The 22826-nt window shown below is 36.5% G+C and overlaps 1 protein-coding gene across 2 annotated transcripts in view; it reads right to left on the bottom strand.

Annotated features, from left to right (window-relative positions):
* Window positions 1-22826, bottom strand: part of LOC131939894 (LIM domain only protein 3) — a 156519-nt gene that overhangs the window by 128204 nt on the left and 5489 nt on the right. Inside the window, exons 1-2 of one of the 2 annotated variants that reach the window (XM_059298428.1) lie at window positions 9405-9624; window positions 1330-1479 (exon numbers count right to left, since the gene is read on the bottom strand). In XM_059298428.1, coding sequence (XP_059154411.1) covers window positions 1330-1479; window positions 9405-9444 — 190 coding nt within the window. In that variant the 5' untranslated portion in view covers window positions 9445-9624. Of the gene's footprint in view, window positions 1-1329; window positions 1480-9404; window positions 9625-22826 lie in introns of those variants that run through there. The other variant, XM_059298426.1, reaches the window with a different exon arrangement.

Below are 22826 nucleotides of genomic sequence, written 5' to 3' on the forward strand. Positions count from 1 at the left end.
ATTTGATTTTTCCATTCACGAGTTTGATGGATGGACGAAGGAGGCAATATGTCGTCACACAAAGAGCGCAAGGAAATAAATAATATTCTGATAGGCGATAAAGAAGGGATAAAAAAAAACGAAAAAAAAAATAGAGAAAAAAAAGAAGAAAAAAAACCCCATAGCAAATCTGCCCGCTCCGGGTGAGGTAAAATCCGTCGGAATTGCTTTTCAATATTGAATAAACCGCCGGATCACAGAAATTACGTTTCACCGAGCCTGTGTCAACCGCTCGTAATAGGCTTTCAGATGGGGAAAAATCCTGGTCGGAACTAATGCTAGCAGTCAATTTAGGTAGCGAATGACCCTGCATGCAAATTGCCTGATTGGGCTCCGATTTATTTTAGGAGGGTTTTTTTTTTTTTTTTTTTTGGTTCGGATGGCCAGGGACAAGATGGCCCGACACGTGGCCGAGAACGTACTGGCCTAGACGTGACGTGATCCCGAGTGTGAGAGTACGTGTAAAATGGGGAGTGTTCGTTGTTGATCGTCACCGGCAAGGGAGAGCAATCTAGGAACGTTCGTGATTTCATGCTAATATAAGTAAAATAAACAGAAAAAGGGCTAATGAATGGTTTTAAGTAATTAAGTAAACGGGACGACTAATTCTGCAAGATGCGAAACAAACAATAACAACCGTTTTAAAAAGATATTGTTTTAAATTAATAAAGAAAATTTATTTGTTAATTTGGCTTTTCTTTATTAAACATGAAAAATTGGAATAAACTACGGTTTTTAGAGCTAGAATCCCATATTAGTGCCCCCTAATTATGTATTTAAGTTGTCATTAAAAATGCAAACAAAAAATAAACACAAACTTCCTTTATTGGATGTAATGATTAAATTTCTTCGAGAAAATTAAAAATTAAATTTTTTTAAAATGTATATTTTGTTATTGCAACTCAATCATTGAATTAGTAACGAGAAGATTTTTAATAAAAGAAAAATCTTCATTTAAATGTATGCGTGAATGAGAACAAAGTGTGGAAAGGGGGGGGGGGTCAGGAAGGTTTTCTGTAGGAGCAAATCATGGTCGTTTGTTAGTATAGAAATGTAACATTTTTTTGCGTTAAAAATGTTATAATGGAGACAATAATAACTGTTAATACAATAAAACAGTTTTATACAGCCGTTAGGTGAGTGATATATAATATGCTGATAATGTAATACAAGGGAGTTGATTAAACAAATACTGTTTTGTATAGATAACTAAGGGTAGTATAGACATCGTAGGGGTGAGGAGGGGGGGGGGGGGGAAGAAAAACAAAAATTGAAAATCACGTGACTTACCTTCCGGGTCGTGTAAGTGATCCGCGAGGTCAAGGTTAGTTTGTACATCCAGTGTCGGCATGTCGTGGAGGTCGTCCTCGTCTGTGGTCACGGGTTCGAGACACGGCGGGCTGTTGTCCTTGCTGTCCATTATGTCGTCGCGAAAACTATCTGTGGGAATAAAACAAAGTGGCCGACTATAAGAAAAATGGTAAAATTGATGTATTTTATGGGCTAATTTTATTAAGCGAAGAAGGAAATATATGTCCATTATGTCGTCGCGAAAACTATCTGTGGAAGTAAAACAAACCAGCCGACTATAATAAAAAACTGGTAAAGTTGACATATTTTATGGAGTAATTATGTGACTAATTTTATTACGCGAAGAAGGAAATATATGTCCATTATGTCGTCGCGAAAACTATCTGTGGAAGTATAAAAACCCAGCCAACTATAAAAATAAATGGTAAAATTGACATATTTTAAGGACTAATCATGTGACTAATTTTATTACGCGAAGAAGGAAATATATGTCCATTATGTCGTGGCGAAAACTATCTGTGGAAGTATAAAAACCCAGCCAACTATAAAAAAAAAACTGGTAAAATTGACATATTTTATTGACTAATTATCTGACTAATTTTATTACGCGAAGAAGAAAATAGACGTCCATTATGTCGTCGCGAAAACTATCTGGGGAAGTAAAAAAAAAACCAGCCAACTATAAAAAAAACTGGTAAAATTGACATATTTTATGGACTAATTTTATTACGCGAAGAACGAAATATATTATCGAATTAAATGAATATACAGAAAGCCGTTGTAAAAAAAAAATATTGAAAAGCCTTTATACACAAGTAACTTTGATGAACTTATTTAATGTAAAATAAAAAACTGGAATTTCTTCAATATAATTTAAGACCCCCCCCCCCCACCCCGAGTAACTGTAAATCTATGTAATAAAAATTCAGTGAAATTGTAGTATCATTTTTAAACTGTAGTTCAGGCCAACAAATTTCTTCCTTGAAAATTGTTTTGCTCAGTTGTTTTTTTTAAGTAGAAACACACTACTTCAGTGACATCCAATCAACTGTATTGATATTTTCATTGACAGTATTCGGTCAATGTAATGATCTTTTTTATTTACATATTTCAATCAAATTTATTGATCGTTTCATTGACAATATTCAATCCACTTTATTGATCTTTATAGTGAAACTATGGACTAAAAAATCAGTAATATAACCTTTCGTATCAGTACCATTTTAAAATACTCAGTGGCATTGGACAGATTTAGTCGTAAGGAATGTTTATATATATATATATATATATATATATATATATATATATATATATATATATATATATATATATATATATATATATATATATATATATATATATATATATTGTATATAACTCCCCCCCCCAACCCGACTGCCTACGCCAGTGTAAAATACTGTACGCATCAAAGTGACTAAGAAAAGGACGCTTTGTTTTTCCACTTATAATATACACCAACAGTGTGTTTATAATACTTGGACAAACACAGTATGGACCACAAGTACTTTGTTTACTGTGTAATAATATTACAGTTATCGTACACCAACATCGACATTTTTTTCTTCTTCTCCAGCGTTGTTGTGTTAACGATTACTTTTACCTCTACGTGCCGATTCGGCTTTTACGCGGTGATATTTACATGTCAACACCTTACGGGGGAAAATGGCTGCTGTTTGTGCACGTGATCTGGGCCTGTCCAATGAGCGTGTCAGGATTGTGTAAGCATGTCACGAGATGTCATGTGTTGTTGTTCGTGTTTTTGTTGTTGTTTCGTTACGAGAAATGTTTGCAGGCTCAATTTTCAGTATGTAAATTAATAACGTATATGTCATTAAAGTATAATGATAATTAATGGGCAGTCCCGGTAAGACAGAATTAAAATACAGAAAATACGAAAGAGTACAAATTTCGGTTCACAAAGTCAATCCTCATCCACTTCAATGAAGTAAAAGCGATAAACCTAATGCTGCCGATACATTTCTTTTTCATTTGTCTAGATATAGAAAAAAAAACAAGTGGACTCTACTCCATCTGCTATTGTCTGTAAGTGTACGTATTTAATGTTTATAAAATACAATACCAACCTTTGAGACAACTTTAAAAAAAGACATAAAAGAAAACCCAAGCCTTCTAGATAGAGAGAAAGAGACGTATAAAAGCCAAATCCAGACTCCAAGATAACTCAAACAAGACGAATAAAAAGACAACCCCAGACTTCTAGACAACCCAAACAAGACGTATAAAACGACAACCCCAGACTTCGAGACAACCCAAACAAGACGTATAAAAAGACAATCCCAGACTTCTAGACAACCCAAACAAGACGTATAAAAAGACAACCTTAGCCTCACAGAAAACCCCAAACAAGACGTATAAAAAGACAACCTTAGACTTCTAGACAACCCAAACAAGACGTATAAAAAGACAACCTTAGCCTCACAGAAAACCCAAACAAGACGTATAAAAAGACAACCTTAGACTTCTAGACAACCCAAACAAGACGTATAAAAAGACAACCTTAGCCTTACAGAAAATCAAAGCAAGACGTATAAAAAGACAACCTTAGCCTCACAGAAAACCCAAACAAGACGTATAAAAAGACAACCTTAGCCTCACAGAAAACCCCAAAATACCACTCTTGCCTCATGATCCGGACGGCCGGAAATTTACTTCCGACCTTCACGCATGTAATTAAATTTTTCAATTTTTCCAAAATTTAATTTCAATAATAATATTTTTTTAAAAATATTATTCTGACGAATATCCAAGTGCTTATCGTTGGTGTTTTCTTGATTTCTTGAAAACTTGAAAATATTTAGTTTTTTTTTTTGCCCTAAATATATAGCTAGACAAAACGTTGGCATACTTAGAATTTCAATACAACTAGATTGATGTCAATAACTTATCAATATGATACAGCTTAATCGGAATGAACTTATTTTTTAAAAATGAGTCTAAAAACTAACACTGCAAGAAAATATTTTAAAACAGAATAAAAAAAAAATTATTCCAACAACCATCCCGAACCGAATACGCTATTACTACATCACGTATAACATTTAACGATGCGTTAAATCTACTCCTTTCGACGAGTATAAATTTTATTACCGATGATCTATTTAAAAAACAAGCACTCCTTTGAACTATTGTGAAAACAATCGCATGCTCGTGTTTTCAAAAACCTGCTACACTTCTATCAACGACCCCTCTCTCAGAATAAAACAACCTCCCCGACATACCCCACCCTAACCACTTCCCCCCCCCCTCTTCTCCATCCTTGCTGTTGTCATTCCCAGACGTGGCAAACTAATCTGTCCTGGAACTCACAAGATTGGCTTCATATGCGTCTGTCATTTAGTGGAATGACGATATGGAGAGAGAGTGCCGAGGAGTTGGATTGTGTTGTGGCGCGTGTGTGTGTGTGAGTGAGAGTGTGTGTGTGTGTTTGTGTGAGTGTCGATAGAGATGTAATTCACAGGCAGCTATTTCACCATTTTAAAATATAAAATTCTAATCCTCTTTTTTTATTTTTTTAACCCAGTCACAGTGTGTGTATGTGTGTTTTGTATGTGTGTGTGTGAGTGTGTGAGTGTGTGAGTGTCGTTAAAGATGTAATTTCACCATTTTAAAATATAAATTTTAATCCTCTTTTTATTTTTTTCTGAACCCAGTCACAGTGTGTGTGTATGTATGTGTGCATATGTGTGTATGTGTGTGTGTGTGTGTCGTTAAAGATGTAATTTACAGGCAGCCATTTCACCATTTTAAAATATAAAATTCTAATACCTTTTTTTTCTCAACCCAGTCACAGTGTGTGTATGTATGTATGTGTGCATATGTGTGTATGTGTGTGTGTGTGTCGTTAAAGATGTAGTTTACAGGCAGCCATTTCACCATTTTAAAATATAAAATTCTAATACCCTTTTTTTTTCTCAACCCAGTCACAGTGACAATAGAGTGAGCTATTCGGTCGAGCGTTCAATTAGAACAGAGGGAACATCGCACAGTTGAACATGGGGGTGTATTGTTAGATAGTTGAAGGAAGGTCTGTTAATTGGTGAAACAGTTCGGGGTTTATCGCGGTGATGCGTGAACTGCTATGCGGGATACACAGGGGGGAGGTCTGGATGTAGAAGTGAAATTGTGAGTTTATTGTACAGAAGTGTAATTTGATAGACTAAACACAGAATGTGCCGGGGGAGCTTTTGTGAACAGGTGTCAATTTATAGACTGTCAAAGATGTAGCATTGGGACCATAGCCTAGATGTGCCATTATAGATGTGCGGATGCAAGAAAAGGCTGGCCTATAGTAGGAATGTAACAGTTGGTCTATGACATATAGATGACATATTGTGGGTCAATATCATATATGAGACGAACGGTCTGATATATATATATATATATATATATATATATATATATATATATATATATATATATATATATATATGTGTGTGTGTGTGTGTGTGTACATGTACACGTTAGCCATAAATGAAATAGATTATGTGTGAGTGACACGGCCAATGAAGTGCCATAGAGCTTCCCTCCAATAGCCGTCCTCCTAGATTGATTAAGTGTCGCTTTTTCTCGCCCTGTACTCTGGCCTCCATAAGGCTTAAATTAATTTCACAAAACACATTTCAACATGTAGTGTATGGAATCTTTAAGTAATACTTTAAAAAAAAATTGATTGTTGTAATAAAAATAATGTAAGGTGGATTTTAAAAAACACATCTGTACAGAAACAAAAACAGAGTTCTGTGGTTATTTGATATTTTTCTACAACCCAACAAGGGGAGAGTTTAAAGGAACATTTACTGTATTTTTTAATTAAAATTAAAAAAAATAATTATTTATGCCGATACTCGAAAAAAAAACCCCACCCTAATCACGAAATCCTACCTACGCCACTAGAGACATTTAGATTCTTCCATGAACTAAAGTTTAGATGTGTTTTTTTTAGTGTGGCTCCTAAAATAATTTTTAACAACGTCGTATAGCTGGCCCCGCTGAGTAGGCCTATATACCATTTTCATTTACCCAGTACAGCTGCCATTATCATTTAGCCAGTACTCCGTACGAGTTGACTACTAAACAGCTGTTTCTGGTGTTTTTTGTTTTTTTTTTAATTTTTATAAAAGCTGAGTATGATGTTCAAAGCTTTACTAATTCCTTCTTGTTCTATTGTGTGACAACGACAGCTGTGTACATTCTTGCTTTCATGCTTTATGTATTGATTAAATCGTAACATGTTATTTAGTGTTTTTATTCACTATTTATCTTAATATACGAAAAAATATAACAGAAAAAACGCAAATGTAAAATAATATTCATAAAACAGAATGTAAATATGTATAGCTCTCTATATATAAAAACATAAAACATACGGCATTATTTCAACTTTGAAACTTTGTTTTTAAAAAAAAATAATCTGACCAGCAAAACGAAGCCAAAGTATTTTAAAATATACGACTAGAACTGACATGCCTGGTTGTAAGAGGGGGGAAAAAACTTTGAGCTCAAACCAATTTTTTTACTGCGACATGTGAGAAAGAAACCCTTGAAAAAATGGTTGTATCGTGTCAACAAAACCCACACAACTCACGTTTTAACGGTTTTTTTGTCAGGTTTCTCGTGCGTATAACGGGCGCAGAAAAATTGATACGAAGAACGATTTCCAGTTTTTTTTTTTCATCGACCCTGTGGTCAATATAATAATCTTTAGGTCCTGCATGTGCAAATAGATCTCACGCTGACCTCGGTGGTTGTACGTACGTAAGAGATACTTGGACAACCCAGGGTACTCTTAAAGACTTTAAAACATGGCGCCAGAGGCGTAGCGACCCTTCCCGGCGCCCGGGGATAAACTTTTCGATTTGCACCCCCTTAAGATTTTGATTTGCACCCCCCCTCAAACTTTCGATTTGCACCCCCCCCCCCCTCAAGATTTCGATTTGCACCCCCCCCCCTCAAACTTTCGATTTGAACCCCCTAAGGTCGGCGCCCGGGGACATATGTCCCGCCCCCCCCCTCGCTACGCTACTGCATGGCGCGATCTATATATACTGTGGTCAAGGTGGTATCTAAAAAAAATAAACAAGTAGTAGCCTTTTTCTTTTTCATACACAAGTAGCCTACTCTCTTCTAATGCGAAAAAAAATTTCTAAATGACATTTTAAAGTAAATCTGAAAAAGGTAGCGCGTTTAACTGTGGGGAAAAAAAAGAATGACGTGTTTCCTTTAAAGATGATTTACCATACCTACTCCTGGTAATAGAGCGTTAGGCTAGCTAACACGAAAGTCTCGAGTTCGAATCCAGGTTCAAGGCGAGAAGACAAAACTGAAGGACACCAAGGAACGAACTAAGCCGCCGGTTGCAAAATTGCTAAGAGCAGCAGAAGACAGAGATGGCAAGAATAATGCTAAAAAGTCAACTAAGGTGCCCCAACGCCCCACCCCTACCTTTCTCCCATAAGAATGGGAGCTATGGGATGATTGATTGATTGACCCCATCGTTAGCCCCCCCCCCCCCACACTAAACAGTGGAAACAGATATACGTTTTACAAGGTTTGGAAAAATTAAACAGCAGTCAATACTTTAAATCAGCGGCTTTTAACCTTTATGGAGGTACCGAAACCCACCAGTTTCATATGCGCATTCACCGTACCCTTCTAATAGTTCTATCGTCTGCACTGACACAATCCGATCGTGAATCATATGAGTCGGGTGTGTCTTGACCCTTCGCCGAATTCCCGAGACTGACTCTTTGAACCCCTGGGGTTCGATTGAACCCAGGTTACGAACCATTAAGCCAAAGATTTTACCGAAAGGAATATCATCATCTTTTTTTTTCCGGTTGATGCCTAAGACACATAGGGTAGAGTTCATCTGTTTCAATGACCCCGGCATCCACGGGGATAATGTGGGGTCAGCACTATGCCCAGAAAGCAATACAATTTCAAATTTTATTAAAAGTATGGTTAATATAATTCGTCAATTATTCTTATCATTTTGAGAAACCTTTAAAGATATCAAAGTCCTAATGTAATTTTTAAGTGTTTTTTTTTCTTGTAAAAGTATGAACTCTTAATAAATCTATTTTGAAAATCTTTTTTGAGAAATTCTGTATAAAGTATAAAGTTAAGGACTTTAAGATTAAAAAACAAGCGAAAAATAAACAACGAAAAAACAGCATCCAGAAAACTAACCCTTCCTAAAATGTTTTTTTTTTAACATTTTAAAATTAAAACGATCCGATTCACCGGATAATCAGATTCGTGATAGTGATTGACCCCGGCCAATTGAAATCGGAAATTGCGATTGATTTTGTGAAGTAAACAACGGGGCGATTCCATGTTAGGCTGGACGTATCGATATTTGACCAGCGCAGACGTTGGGGGGGTTTTTAATTGGCTTGAATTGAGAGGGGATTAATTAAAGTCTCAGGATCAAAAGAATTCGTATCGGGAACAGCGACATTAAATGATGTGTTTTCTGCTTGTTTGATGATGCCCGCCTGGAAAGGTCGCAGGATAATTAATTGTTGGAATTTTGATTGGGTAGGTTGAAAGGGAGCCGGAGGAAGCGTAGAGGAAGAATGGAGGGGGGAGGGGTGGGGGTGAGGGAGGGGGAGGGGAAATCGAGGAAGCTTTAAAAATAGCAGAGGGTGGGAAATATTTCTTAGACGGAACTTCACACTGAGGTTTTTGTAAGCAAGGTATATATATATATATATATATATATATAATATATATATATATAATATAATATATATATATATATATATATATATATATATATATACCTATAAATAAATAAATATAGTCATGTAAAATAAAAAATAAAAAATAAATAAATAAATATAGTAATATATATATATCTATATATATATATATATATATATAGTATATATATCATATATATATATATATTATACATATATATATATATATGGGTGGGTATATATAATTATATATATATCTATTTATATGGCTATTTATCGGTCTTAGATGCAGGCAGTAACAAAACTTACCATTCAATTCAAAAACCACCGATGGCATCACAGGATCCATGGTAAAATCCAAGAATACAAGAACTACCCACAAAACAGCATCAAGCACTACAAGTTGCCTACAGAAGACACCAGCTATTGGCTGGAACTGTCACGTGACGAGGGGAAAAAATCCACAAAAATTTCAGATCCGAAGAAAGTGACAGAGAACAATGCTAATGTCAGTATCGTCTATCACTAGGCTTAACTTAAGAAGGTAAAAAAAAAATTATTTAAAAAAAAAAAAAAAAAAAAAAAAACACAACACGACCAAAATAAAAATGATAAGATAATTTTTAAAAAAGATTCTTATAGATCTAGCTGGAATATCTTTTAAAAATAAACTACCTAACTTACTGCAGGGTTACAAAGTTTAAATAACTTAAACCATCGCATTAGTTAGTAACGTAGTTGTACGTTTTCCTTACGTTAGGTGCTTCTAGAAATCAACACAGAAACAGCTACTATCGTAATCTGGAAAAAATAAAATACTGACAAATCTTCCTAACCGACATTACACAAAAGACACTGACTACGGCCTTAAAAAAAGTTAATTGCTTACTACTGAACAAATACGATTTGGTAGGCTACATTAATTGATTCGTTACATTCAATTTAATTAAGATATCATTTGCAAAAACATAATGAAAAATTATTAACGCTTTGGGCATTTGAAACGGTGGGAACACAATAGGCAATTCCATACATTAAATGTTGGCCTTAGATTTACACACTGACCAGGTATTTGCGTATTGTTCTTTTTACTGTGCATCCTATCGTATACTTGAAATGTGTATTATTCTTAATGTATAAATACATTAACCATATTAAAAATGCAGCAAGGGGAAATAATCTAGTGGGTTGCCTCCCTTGTAATTTCACAATGATAGTTTAATTTAAGTATTTTACTTGTAGTTTCAGAGGCGTAGCGAGGGGGGGGGGGGGGGGTGGACATATGTCCCTGGGCGCCGGCCTTAGGGGGCGCATAAATGGGTTGGAAAAACAAGTTGAAAGTTTGAGGAGGGGGTGCAAATAGAAAGTTTGAGGGGGGGGGGGGTGCAAATCGAAAGTTTGTCCCCGGGCGCCGGGAAGGGTCGCTACGCCTCTTTTGTAGTTTAGCGATGTTAAGAATTCAGATGGTTGTGGTTGGGTGGGGTTCTAGGGCTGTTATTCAACATGAGCCGTTGTGGTCTAAGGAGATTTTAAATAAAGTCAAATGCGGCAGGTGTGGGGTGAAATGTCATATGTTGTGTTGCATAACAATGCACACCATTCATATGGATTCACCTGATAAGCGAAATGTAGAGCAGATGTACTAGATTACATCTGCGTTATTTGCGCTGAAAGGTCGTTACTTTAAAGCCTTAGTCTCAAATCATTATTTATGTAATTTTAAGCATTGTCCCCATTTTATAACATAAAAACTGTGGTCTCCTATTAGCTGTTTAGAAGAAATAAAATTTACGCTATGTTGCACAAGTGAAAATTATCTTCCCACTTTAGTTTTATAAAATAGATCACACGACGTTACAGCTAAACATCAAAAAACATTTCGAGAGCTATTACTGTACTCTAGCCTACTTAGAGAGGTATTGCCCTTTGTCAATACATTTATTGAACTTTTTATGTTCGTGACTTTGTCAATAATTTTTTTTTTCTTTGGTTTAAAAAAAAGAAGTAGATAAAAGATATGCCTAGTTGTCCTAGGCTGTACTTTGCCTTGGTTTATAAGATAATCATAAATTTAGAATGTTGAACTATATTATTCAGCAAGTATACCGACGGTAAATTGAATTTCGGCTGATGTGGGTAAGTCACGTGATGGTTATTAATAGCCGCGCGGACCGGCTCCCCCCCCCCCCACTCCCAGTAAATAGACTTGTCTTTTCCTAAACGTAATACACATTCAAAAACCTAACGTTGTGATGTTTAACGTAACTAGTTTTTTTAAAATCTCATAACTAAATTGGTATTTTAAAGCCAAAACAAAGATACATAAGTCAGTGTGGTTCTCTAGGGTTAGACGTACCCACATAGTCTATGTGTATTAGCAAGCGTTGATAGCAACGCTTAGTTTTTTAAGTAAGGATAGCATGTGGATAGGCTATGGGCATGGTGTTCGAGTGAGTACCATTGTCGATGATACAAGATATTGGAATATGCGCCTAAGGTCGATATAAAAAAAACAGCTATTTTAATTTAGACTGGAAGACACAGCTAATTAGTCACAGGTGAATAGTTCACCTGCCTCAACAATGGAAGTTAATAATCGTACGTGGATATTAGCATGAAGTTGATATTTTAACTAGTGTATAAAGCTGAAATTTGTGGTCAAGTATAAGACTGATATTTGTACTACATGATGTAGCTTATATTTGTACTAATTTATAAGGCAGATATTTGTACTAAATGATATAGCTGATATTTGTACTATATAGTATATAGTATGGCTGATATGTGTAAAAGTAAATTTTCCTTTTCGGACCTGATGCCTGAAAGGGCAAGTGAAGTAGAGTTCACCTGTTTCTGCGACCTGGGCATATGAGAAGGATAGTCTGGTCAGTACTAAGCCCAGACGCCTTTACTTTCCCTAACGTGAGTCAGGTATGCAGATTTTGACCCCCCCCCCCCACACCCCTCAATAATCATCATCAACTCCCAAGATGTTGCCCGCACCTCAACAGCCCAAGATGTTGCCTCCCCCTAATAGCCCAAGATGTTGTCATACCCCAATAGCCCAAGATGTTGCCCCCCCCCTCTTTTTTAATAATCATCATCCATCCCCAAGATTTTGTCCCGCACCCCTACAACCCAATATATTACCCCCCCCCCCTCCTCCACCCCAGCTGTCGTAATAAAACAATAATACACGCCCAGTCCCAGAGTTAGACTTTAAAAAAATCCATTCATAGCGGTAACACCAGTCTCCATTAAGCGTAATTAATCCATTGCCTCCATAATTCGGTTGACACGTGTGTGGTAAAAGAAGGAACGCATTAGCAGAGAAAACCCCAACAACACAGCCTCCCAATTATAGAGCCTGTATGCGAATTGTTGCCCGGTCATTTAAACCAACTATCGACAGCACACACTCATTGTAGCACACGCACTCGTGGGTATTTTGTATGTGAGAGAAAATATACGTAGCGTGTATATATATGTAAACATTAACATATAATATGCTTAGAGGTCTTCCATAAATTATAACAATAATTTTTGGACGACTTTACCTCCCTTTTCTATCTCAAACAAAATTTGACTCCTACATTCCAAATTTAAAAAAATATTTTCTGGAAAGATCTAGATTAATATTACATAAGCATATCAGATTTTATAACAATTTATTAGAATGCCTTTTTGAAATGTAAAATAATTGAAAGTTTCAGTTTCAAAAATTACATTTTAAATTATAGAGGAGTATCGTCACCGTTTTTACCCCCTCCCCCCTTCCCCCTCACGTCATACGTCCTCACATAAGTTCCCCCATCCCCCCTCCTCAAACAATTTGACATTATTAATGCATAAAAATTTATATACATAAACATATACATTTACTTAAAACCTAGCAACAAAATCACTAAATACATATACGGACACCTATGCCAACGCATGCGCTTATACTTGTACATAGTTCGGTACCCGTATCTATTCCTATAACTCTACCTTTACCCAATATATATATATATATAATATATATATATATATATATATATATATATATATATATATATATATATATATATATATATATATATATATATATATATATATATATATATATATATATATATATATATATATATATATATATATATATACAAAAGAAAATAAAAATAATATAAAGATATATATATATGTATATATATATATATATATATATATATATATATATATATATATATATATATATGTATATATATATATATATATATAAATGTTATACTTATACGTATTTAAACACACACACACACACACACACACATATATATATATATATATATATATATATATATATATATATATATATATATATATATATATATATATATATATATATGCCTCTGTGTGTTTGAGCATATTATTTATTTCTCGATGTTTTAAAAAATGTGACGGCCAATCTGACTGGTAAATGTTAAAGCCGCTTATAAACGATGAGACCCGTATAAAAAAAATAAATAAACCCGTGGACATTAAACAGCTGTGCCATCGATTCTGTAAGCAGCGTGTTGATAAATCTATATCCCCTGCTATAATACGTAAAGATTAAATTGATGATATGATTATCGCGGACATCCCTGTCAAGCCGGGGTGTGATTAGAGGATGTATTGATCACAGTTCATTGATCTTGATAATTTATTTGATATCAATTTTTTTTATGTAAAACCTACACAGTGACGATCGTATCATCTTGGTGTGAGCGGGTTGGGTTGGGTTTTTTTTTATGGAGATCAAGGGAAATTTTTGGTTAAGGGGCTTTGTTGGAAAGACCTTTGCAGTGTTGACTGCTGAGCTGCTTATCTCCCTTGAATTACTAAATCAGATTTAAAGGTTAGCAAGGATCCATCACAATAGGTAATCGTCTAACGGTCCCATAAATATTAGGATATTTATAGCTCAATAAAATGTGTTTACTTTTTTTTTCCTATTTAGTATGGTTGGTTTTTTCTATCTCAGAACGATACTTAATATAAAATAGATCTAGAGTGCATCAATCCTTATGGTGTTCCTACATAAACACAGCTTAAACCTATGAGTAAGCTCCCATTATGACTTAAGAAACTTTAAAGGGAAACTAATGTTGGCAACACATTGAGTAGGTTTTTTTTTGTTATGAATTGTTAGTTTGGTTATTGATTTGATCAGCTCCCCCACCCCCCCAACCTCTTATGCTCTTTTAGTTTCATAACAAATATCAAACGATTTTGCTTTATTTTAAAGTCACTTCTAGCAGTGTGTGTTACCGATTTGTGTTCGGAAACACACGATGAATTTTTTTTTTTAAATTTGTTGTAAAGACTTTGGTGGCACATCTAGAAAAGCACATGCTCAATTTAACTAGTTTCAAAATATTTTTTAATTAATACTTGTTGATCAAAGCTGCCTTTGATTAAATTAAAATAACACCGCTAAGCAAACAGGAAGTTGTGAGTGAATAAACATTTAACAAGGTATCAGGAAAAAACGTCTTACCGTAGCTTACACATTATCAGGGGCGTAGCGATCCTATCCGGCGCCCGGGCAAAACTTTAAATTTTTATTCCCCCCCCCCCCCCCCCTTTCCACTTGAAAATGTCAGGGGCGCTTTTTTACCAGACAATGTCCCGCAGCATTTTTTATTTCTTGTTAAATAGTTGATATAAAGAAAGTTAAATCAGTTTGTATAGATAAGTAGCACTCGGTTTTCTTAATTTTGGCTTTGTATAATTTAGTTATGCAACTCATATTGAGCGCCTAGAGCGACTGCCCCACCGCCCCCACCCTACCTACGCCCCATGCACCTAAAGCACACACACACACACACACACACACACACATATATATATATATATATATATTATATATATATATATATATATTATATATATATATATATATATATATATATATACATATATATATGTATATATATATATGTATATCTATCTATCTATCTATCTATCTATCTATCTATCTATCTATCTATATATATAATTAACGAGCTAATTAATTAGCAACAGGGAATGGTTACAAGTGAGAGCTAGGGCTTATTAATTTTTAAACGAAAATTTCGGGCCTTCTTTGTTTCAACATTTGTTGATACAGATTGTATGAGCGAACGTCAATGGGGATGGTTTTTAAAAGTGGCTTAGTGGTTTGTATAAAAAAAATTTTTTTTTATCAAAATGGTTTCCTAAAATTTTTAAAACCCCGCTCAGTTCACAAAGGTTGTGAAGGATTTTATTTTATCTTCCCATAATCGACGTGTGGATGTTGTTGAGATTATACCTGCTGCGGTCTCCCATGGTCCTACGTGTGGCCGGTCTACACCAAACAGACAGTGTTGGTCGTGGGCACACACACCGGCTCAGCTGTTGGTTTCTAAAGTGCGCCTGCGTACACTACTTAAACTGTATTTAGAGATTATTATGTCTGGTAAATACGCAAATTCTGACCCAATTTTTAGTGTACCACGTTAGAGAGTAAGAAAAAAAATAAAAACATGCGTAATACGTCAGAATTTTTTTTTTGTTGAGCTGCTTTAGAAATAATGCGTACTACATCACGTTACGTCACGTAAATCTTTACTGATGACATCAGCCGATGTACATAAATCAAAGTAGAATTTCCGGTGATTTACTGAACCATTTTTCCTCCCCCCCCCCTCCCCCCCACACACACACCCACACACTCTCCTGTAGGTTTGATGGAGTCAATACGATGCTGTACGCGGGTCCGCGCTATCATCCCTTAAGGCGAGTTAAAGCCCTCATTGAACTTTAAGCAGAGCCGGGCTTTACCATGGGACATTTACCAACAGATTAGGTCTATTTGTGGCTTAAATTCGGGCTCAAACACGTATTATGCTTGATCAAAAACACACGTTACACTACTCAACAACAGCACACAATCCATGCATATATACATAGGCTTACTCGTATGTATTAATACTAATAGTTTCGCTGTCTGTCTATCTATCTGACAAGAACGCTCTGTCTGACAAGAACGCTTTGTCTGACAAGAACGCTCTAGAGAAAACACAAGCAAAATAAAAACATGCACAGTAATTCGAAAAACGAAATATGACGTCGACACATTTAGCGTAGAGTAGAACATAATCTCAAACCAGAGAGTGCACACAGTAAAATGACGTCATTGATTATCGCGTAAACATTGAAAAAAAGGAAATGTTGTCTAATCTAAATGGTTTGCGTGAAGGAGTTTCTTGCATACAATTCTTCGGGTAGGGGCGAAGCCCCACCCCCCGCGTAAGAACGTCTGAGCCCCCCCCCCCCCTCCACACAACTCAAAAGAAATTTCCTCATCGATACTCTATAATAAAATTACCGCCTAATTAATGTGTCTAATCTAAAAAGTGGTTTTCTTGCAATGGGACGGTAGACATGTTTTTTTTTTTGGGGGGGGGGGGGGGGGGGGGTGGGGGGGGGGGGGGGGTTGGGGTGGTGTGTGGGGGTGGGGGGGGGGTGGGGGTGGTGTGTGGTGTGTGGGTTGGTTTCAGTGTTTCTTTCAGACTTTTTCCTCCCCGGAGAGGGGTGGGGGGTACTTGAAATTTTCGGGGGCGGGGGTAGAATTTTCTGGGAGGGGGCGGACACTGGAAAAAGTATATAATTATATTTCGTTGAATGGGACGGTAGACATGTTTTTTTTGGGGGTGGGGGGTGGTGGAGGGGTGGGGGGGTGGGTGTGTGTGGGGGTGGGGGTGGGGGGTGGTGTGTGTGGGGGGGGGGGTGGTGTGTGTGGGGGGGGTGGGGGGTGGTGTGTGGGGGGTGGGTTGGTTTCAGTGTTTCTTTCAGACTTTTTCCTCCCCGGAGAGGGGTGGGGGGTACTTGAAATTTTCGGGGGCGGGGGTAGAATTTTCTGGGAGGGGGCGGACACTGGAAAAAGTATATAATTATACTTCGTTGAATGGGACGGTAGACATGTTTTTTTTTTGGGGGGGGGGGGGGTGGGGGGGGCGGTGTGTGGAGGGGGTGGTGTGTGGGGGTGAGGGGTGGGGGTGGGGGTGGTGTGTGGTGGGGGGTGGGGGTGGTGTGTGGGGTTGAGGGGTTGGGTTGGGGGTGGTGTGTGGTGGGGGGTGGGGGTGGGGGTGGTGTGTGTGGGTGGGGGGGGTGGGGTGGGGGTGGTGTGTGGGGGGGGGGTGGGTTGGTTTTAGTTTAGAGAAAAGAGACAGCACTATCAGCCTAGCGCCCGTTGTACCCTTCCTCAACGGGCCATTTTTCTCGTATAGGTATATACATACAAAGTATATATAAATATATAAAAGCATTTTACATATACTTAAAGAAACTTATATATATATATATATATATATATATATATATATATATATATATATATATATATATATATATATATATATATATATATAAATGTATAAGTATATATAATTATGCATATATAGATACTGATCTAGAAGTATATGCTAGTATATATATATATATATATATATATATATATATATATATATATATATATATATATATATATATATATATATATATATATATATATATATATATATATATATATATCAATTGATCTATACGTATATGTTGATTTATAAGTCGCGTAATTATATATATATATATATATATATATATATATATATATATATATATGTATGTATATAATTGAATGGATATTAATAAAAGGGCGCTTAATTGATCATAAACAAAGAGTGGTTTTTGTGATAAATAAACACACATACATATAATATTAATGTACTTTAAGTATATACGGTTCAACTAACTACAAAGGAAAAATCGATTTTTCTTTCTGTTAAGGACTAAAATAAACATTTTCAATTGAGCATTTTCTCTACTAAAAAATAGATCGGTTTACTGTTAGACTAAGAAGGAATGCAATTTTTAAAAAAAATGTATTTGTTGAATACCAGTAACGACTCCTGATACTTCAAGTAGTGAGATATTAAGTATATGTTTACCAAAACTGTTGTAAACAAAAACAAACAAAAACATTAAAAAATTTAAACTGCTAGTTTTACATTTCCTAAATGCACACAAACTATACACATGAGCTATACACACGAGCTTCACTGAAATGAACTAGACTAGCTACACACGTCTGGCTATTGAAAACATAAGTGTTGAAATAGAAGTCACACACACACACAGTAAACAAAATAAAATCCGCGACTGGTTTCTGGTGATATCCACATTAACTGCTCATTAGGGGCGCATCAACACGCGGTGACGAGTAAGACACGTGGTCACGTGACTACCATAGGAGACAGATAGCGAGGGCTTTTTTTAAAAAAAAAATGGTTTCGAGCGTGTGTGTTTATCCCGCGAGTGGGTTGTGTGTGTGTGTGTGTGTGTGGTGTGTGTGTGGTGTGTGTGTGGTGTGTGTGTGTGTGTGTGTGTGTGTGTGTGTGTGGCCAGGAGCTGTCGTCTGACCTGACAGACAAGTCTTTCAAAAACTTATTGATGAGGAGAAGGGAGATAACTCCAAAAGGTATTTTTTTTTTGTGACTGGAGAGGCGTACGGTGTACATACGGTGTCCCCGCGGTGCGTGTTTAAGTGCTTATTTCCACAACATGGGAAAAGATGGGGGTGGGGGAGAAGATGGGGGTGGGGGAGGAGGTGGAAAGTTGAACACAAAATGGATGGGGGAGGGGTCGATACATAACGTTATCACTACATGACAATGTGGATGTTGTAGCTGAGATGGGGGGCTAAATTGTATGACCTGGGTATAGTCTTGAAAATACTATACGTTTCCCACAGGGGATAAGGAGGGGGGGTGGAGTTTTACAGATGAAAAAAGAGGGGTGGTCCATAAATAACGTTACATAACAGGTGATAATGTGGATGTTGTAGCGATTAGCTATTTGAGGAATAGAGGAGGTGGGGGGCTTAAATATATACTTATATGACCTGCGTATATTAAACGTATACTTTGAAATAAATGTACTTTTTTTGGTTAGAATAACAGTTTAGTTTTAGGGAGGGGGCTGGTATGAAGGGGAAGGGGTGAGGGTGTAGAAATCGTGGATCTGGCCATGTACGGCGACATATGACGATAACGGTAATGGAGAGGGGGCGGGGGAGGAAGAAGGGGAGTGTTAAAAGGGCAAAACTCATCTAGATTTAGTTGAGAAGAATTAAATAATTAGTAACGAAGAATAACTCCTATTTAAAGTTAATATTTACATACAAACATATATATATATATATATCTATATATATATATATATATATATATATATATATATATATATATATATATGTATGTATATATACATATATATATATAGGCCTATATATATTCGTGTTAGTTTACTTCTTAAATGTAACGTGTGTACGAAGCTAATAACTTGAGGCAAAGTAACAGGCATTAACGTGAATGTAATAAATACCAGAGACCATTTCGTAGACGTGCATGGCCCTATTGGCAATCAATCAATCACTGACGTGTCACTCCTCAGGTCGGCTGATCCCACGTGATCGGCCCTCATACCGAGACGACACTGCACGTGTGTGACCGGGGCCGGTGACTGACTGTCAAACACGTAACACAGTTACACAGGGGCGTGTAATACAGTTACATGGGGGGGGGAGCTGTAACGCACGTTACACAGGAGTGTAGCTACACAGTTACACAGGGGCGAGTAACACATTTGCACAGGGGCGCAACTACACATTTACACGGGGGCGTGCAACACAGTTGTTTTATTTGGGGGGGGGGGGGGGGCTGTAACGCACGTTACACAGGGGTGTAGCTACACAGTTACACAGGGGCGTGTAACACAGTCACATTGAGGTGTAACTATACAGCTACACAGGGGAGTGTAATACGGTTACACAGGGGCGTAACTACAGTTACACAGAGGCGTAACTAAAAATGAGCGTAACTTACACACCTCGGTGTTGATGACCGTGTTTCGACCCTCACACACCTATTAGTGTGTATAATGATTGCGGTAGACCCTTTATTTGGTCGATTTAGTTAACAATATATATATATATATGTATATATATATATATTTTATATTATATATATATATATATATATATATATATATATATATATATATATATATATATATATATATATATATATATATATATATTGTGTATACAGTAGCGTTACTAGGTTGGGTGTCGCCTGGTGCGGTAATTATCTTTTTTTTTTCAACACCCTCCCCTTTCCTTTTCAGTATTTTAACTAGAGAAACCATTTTTGAGACGGTAAATTAAACATTTTTTCAATTTGGTGTCACCCCTTAAATGCGGTCACCCATTGCGAACCCCGCCCCCCCCCCTCCCCCCAGCCCAGCGACACTACTGCGTGTACGTGTATCTGTATGTGTGAATATGCATCTGTAGGTTATGTGTATGTGTATCTGCATGTGTAGGCCTATATGTATGCGTTCAAATAATAATTATCGCCATACCAGCAGACCTTCCCCTCTCTACAAACCTTAGTGAAGGTACAGTTGGTCTTCATACTGTTTAATTTATTTTATTTTTAAAATTTTAAAATGATTTATCATTACAGTAATATATTGAAAAACAATTACGCACACGGTATATAAACATAGCCGAAATTCTTAATTAATTTCTGAAGCTAACAATGTCAAGGTACACTACCTGGACTTACCTGGGGAGAGATAATTAAGTACCTGTGGGGAGCCATACCTGCTGTAAAGATTATAAACAGGTGCATGCTGTTCATTAGTTGGGGGTCTAATCAAAATTAGACATGCTAATGAGCGCTGTGGGTGTGGTAGTGTTGGGGGGGGGGGGGGAAAGAGCTAATCAATAGCTTTAAACCGCTAATTATGGGTTACATGCTTGTGTAGGTGATAGACGTATTGACGTATTTGCGTATAGATATTATGTAAATTATGGTGGGTGAGGGGACGGTATGAACATCAAAGGCGGGTGAAGAATAGAGATTTTGGATGACATATGGGTGGAAGTTGAGGCATTTAGGACATCATCTTAGGCTAATGTTGAAATATTGTGGGCATCATTATCGGTCAATGTTGAGGCCTTGTGGATAATATTTCATCATAGGTCAATGTTGTATAGATCATGATAGGCTAATGTTGAAACATTGTAGACACAATAGGCTGATGATCATACATTGTAAACATCATGATAGGCTAATGTTGAAACATTCTAGACATCATAGGCTGATGATCACACATTGTATACATCATGATAGGCTAATGTTGAAACATTCTAGACATCATAGGCTGATGATCATACATTGTATACATCATGATAGGCTAATGTTGAAACATTCTAGACATCATAGGCTGATGATCACACATTGTATACATCACGATAGGCTAATGTTGAAACATTGTAAATATAATAAGGTGAGGTTGAAGCATTGTAGGCATCATTATAGGTCGATGCTGAGACATCGTGGATAATATTTCATCATCGGTTGTTGTTGCGGTATTGTGGACATATTCATAGGTCGATGCTTAGGCATTGCGGACATCATCATAGGTGGATGTTGAAACATTGTAGACATCATAGACTGATGTTGAGACATTGTAGACATCATCATAGACTGATGTTGAGACATTGTAGACATCATCATAGACTGATATTGAGACATTGTAGACATCATCATAGACTGATGTTGAGACATTGTAGACATCATCATAGACTGATATTGAGACATTGTAGACATCATCATAGACTGATGTTGAGACATTGTAGACATCATCATAGACTGATATTGAGACATTGTAGACATCATCATAGACTGATATTGAGACATTGTAGACATCATCATAGACTGATGTTGAGACATTGTAGACATCATCATAGACTGATATTGAGACATTGTAGACATCATCATAGACTGATATTGAGACATTGTAGACATCATCATAGACTGATGTTGAGACATTGTAGACATCATCATAGACTGATGTTGAGACATTGTAGACATCATCATAGACTGATATTGAGACATTGTAGACATCATCATAGACTGATGTTGAGACATTGTAGACATCATAGACTGATGTTGAGACATTGTAGACATCATAGACTGATGTTGAGACATTGTAGACATCATCATAGACTGATGTTGAGACATTCTTGACATCATCATAGGTCGATGTTGAGACATTGTAGACATCATCATAGACTGATGTTGAGCCATTGTAGACATCATCATAGGTCTATGTTGATGCAATGTAGACATTAACATAGGCAAATGAAGAATCCTTATGGAGATACTCATAAACAAAGATACATTATCCACACCTCAGATGTTTAGGCGCTGTGGAAATCATCACATTATGTGAGGATGTGTGCAAACATTATGTGAGGATGTGTGCACACATCATGTGAGGATGTGTGCACACATCATGTGAGGATGTGTACACACATCATGGGGGGGGGAGGCATAGCTGTTACGAACATTATAATGCACACGTGTTATATAAATGTATTTTTATAAACTCCGACTTGTGCAATTATTATTAACACACGCCGACAAGCATGTATGTTATTAAATACAAGATGGCGGTCGTGATGAGGGCCTATTCAGGTGTACTTGATGTGCTCAAATTGATAAGATAGCCGGACATACCTTATGGTACCACTTATTGAACACGGAACACATTTTTGTTTTTTTGCTGTGAGTTTTAAAACGCCGAACTAATTAGCATTTAGATTTTTTTGGCGCGCGT

This window comes from Physella acuta, unplaced genomic scaffold, assembly GCF_028476545.2.
Source record: "Physella acuta isolate Inbredline_101_S28 unplaced genomic scaffold, ASM2847654v3 ptg000300l, whole genome shotgun sequence".
Classification (NCBI taxonomy): domain Eukaryota; kingdom Metazoa; phylum Mollusca; class Gastropoda; family Physidae; genus Physella; species Physella acuta.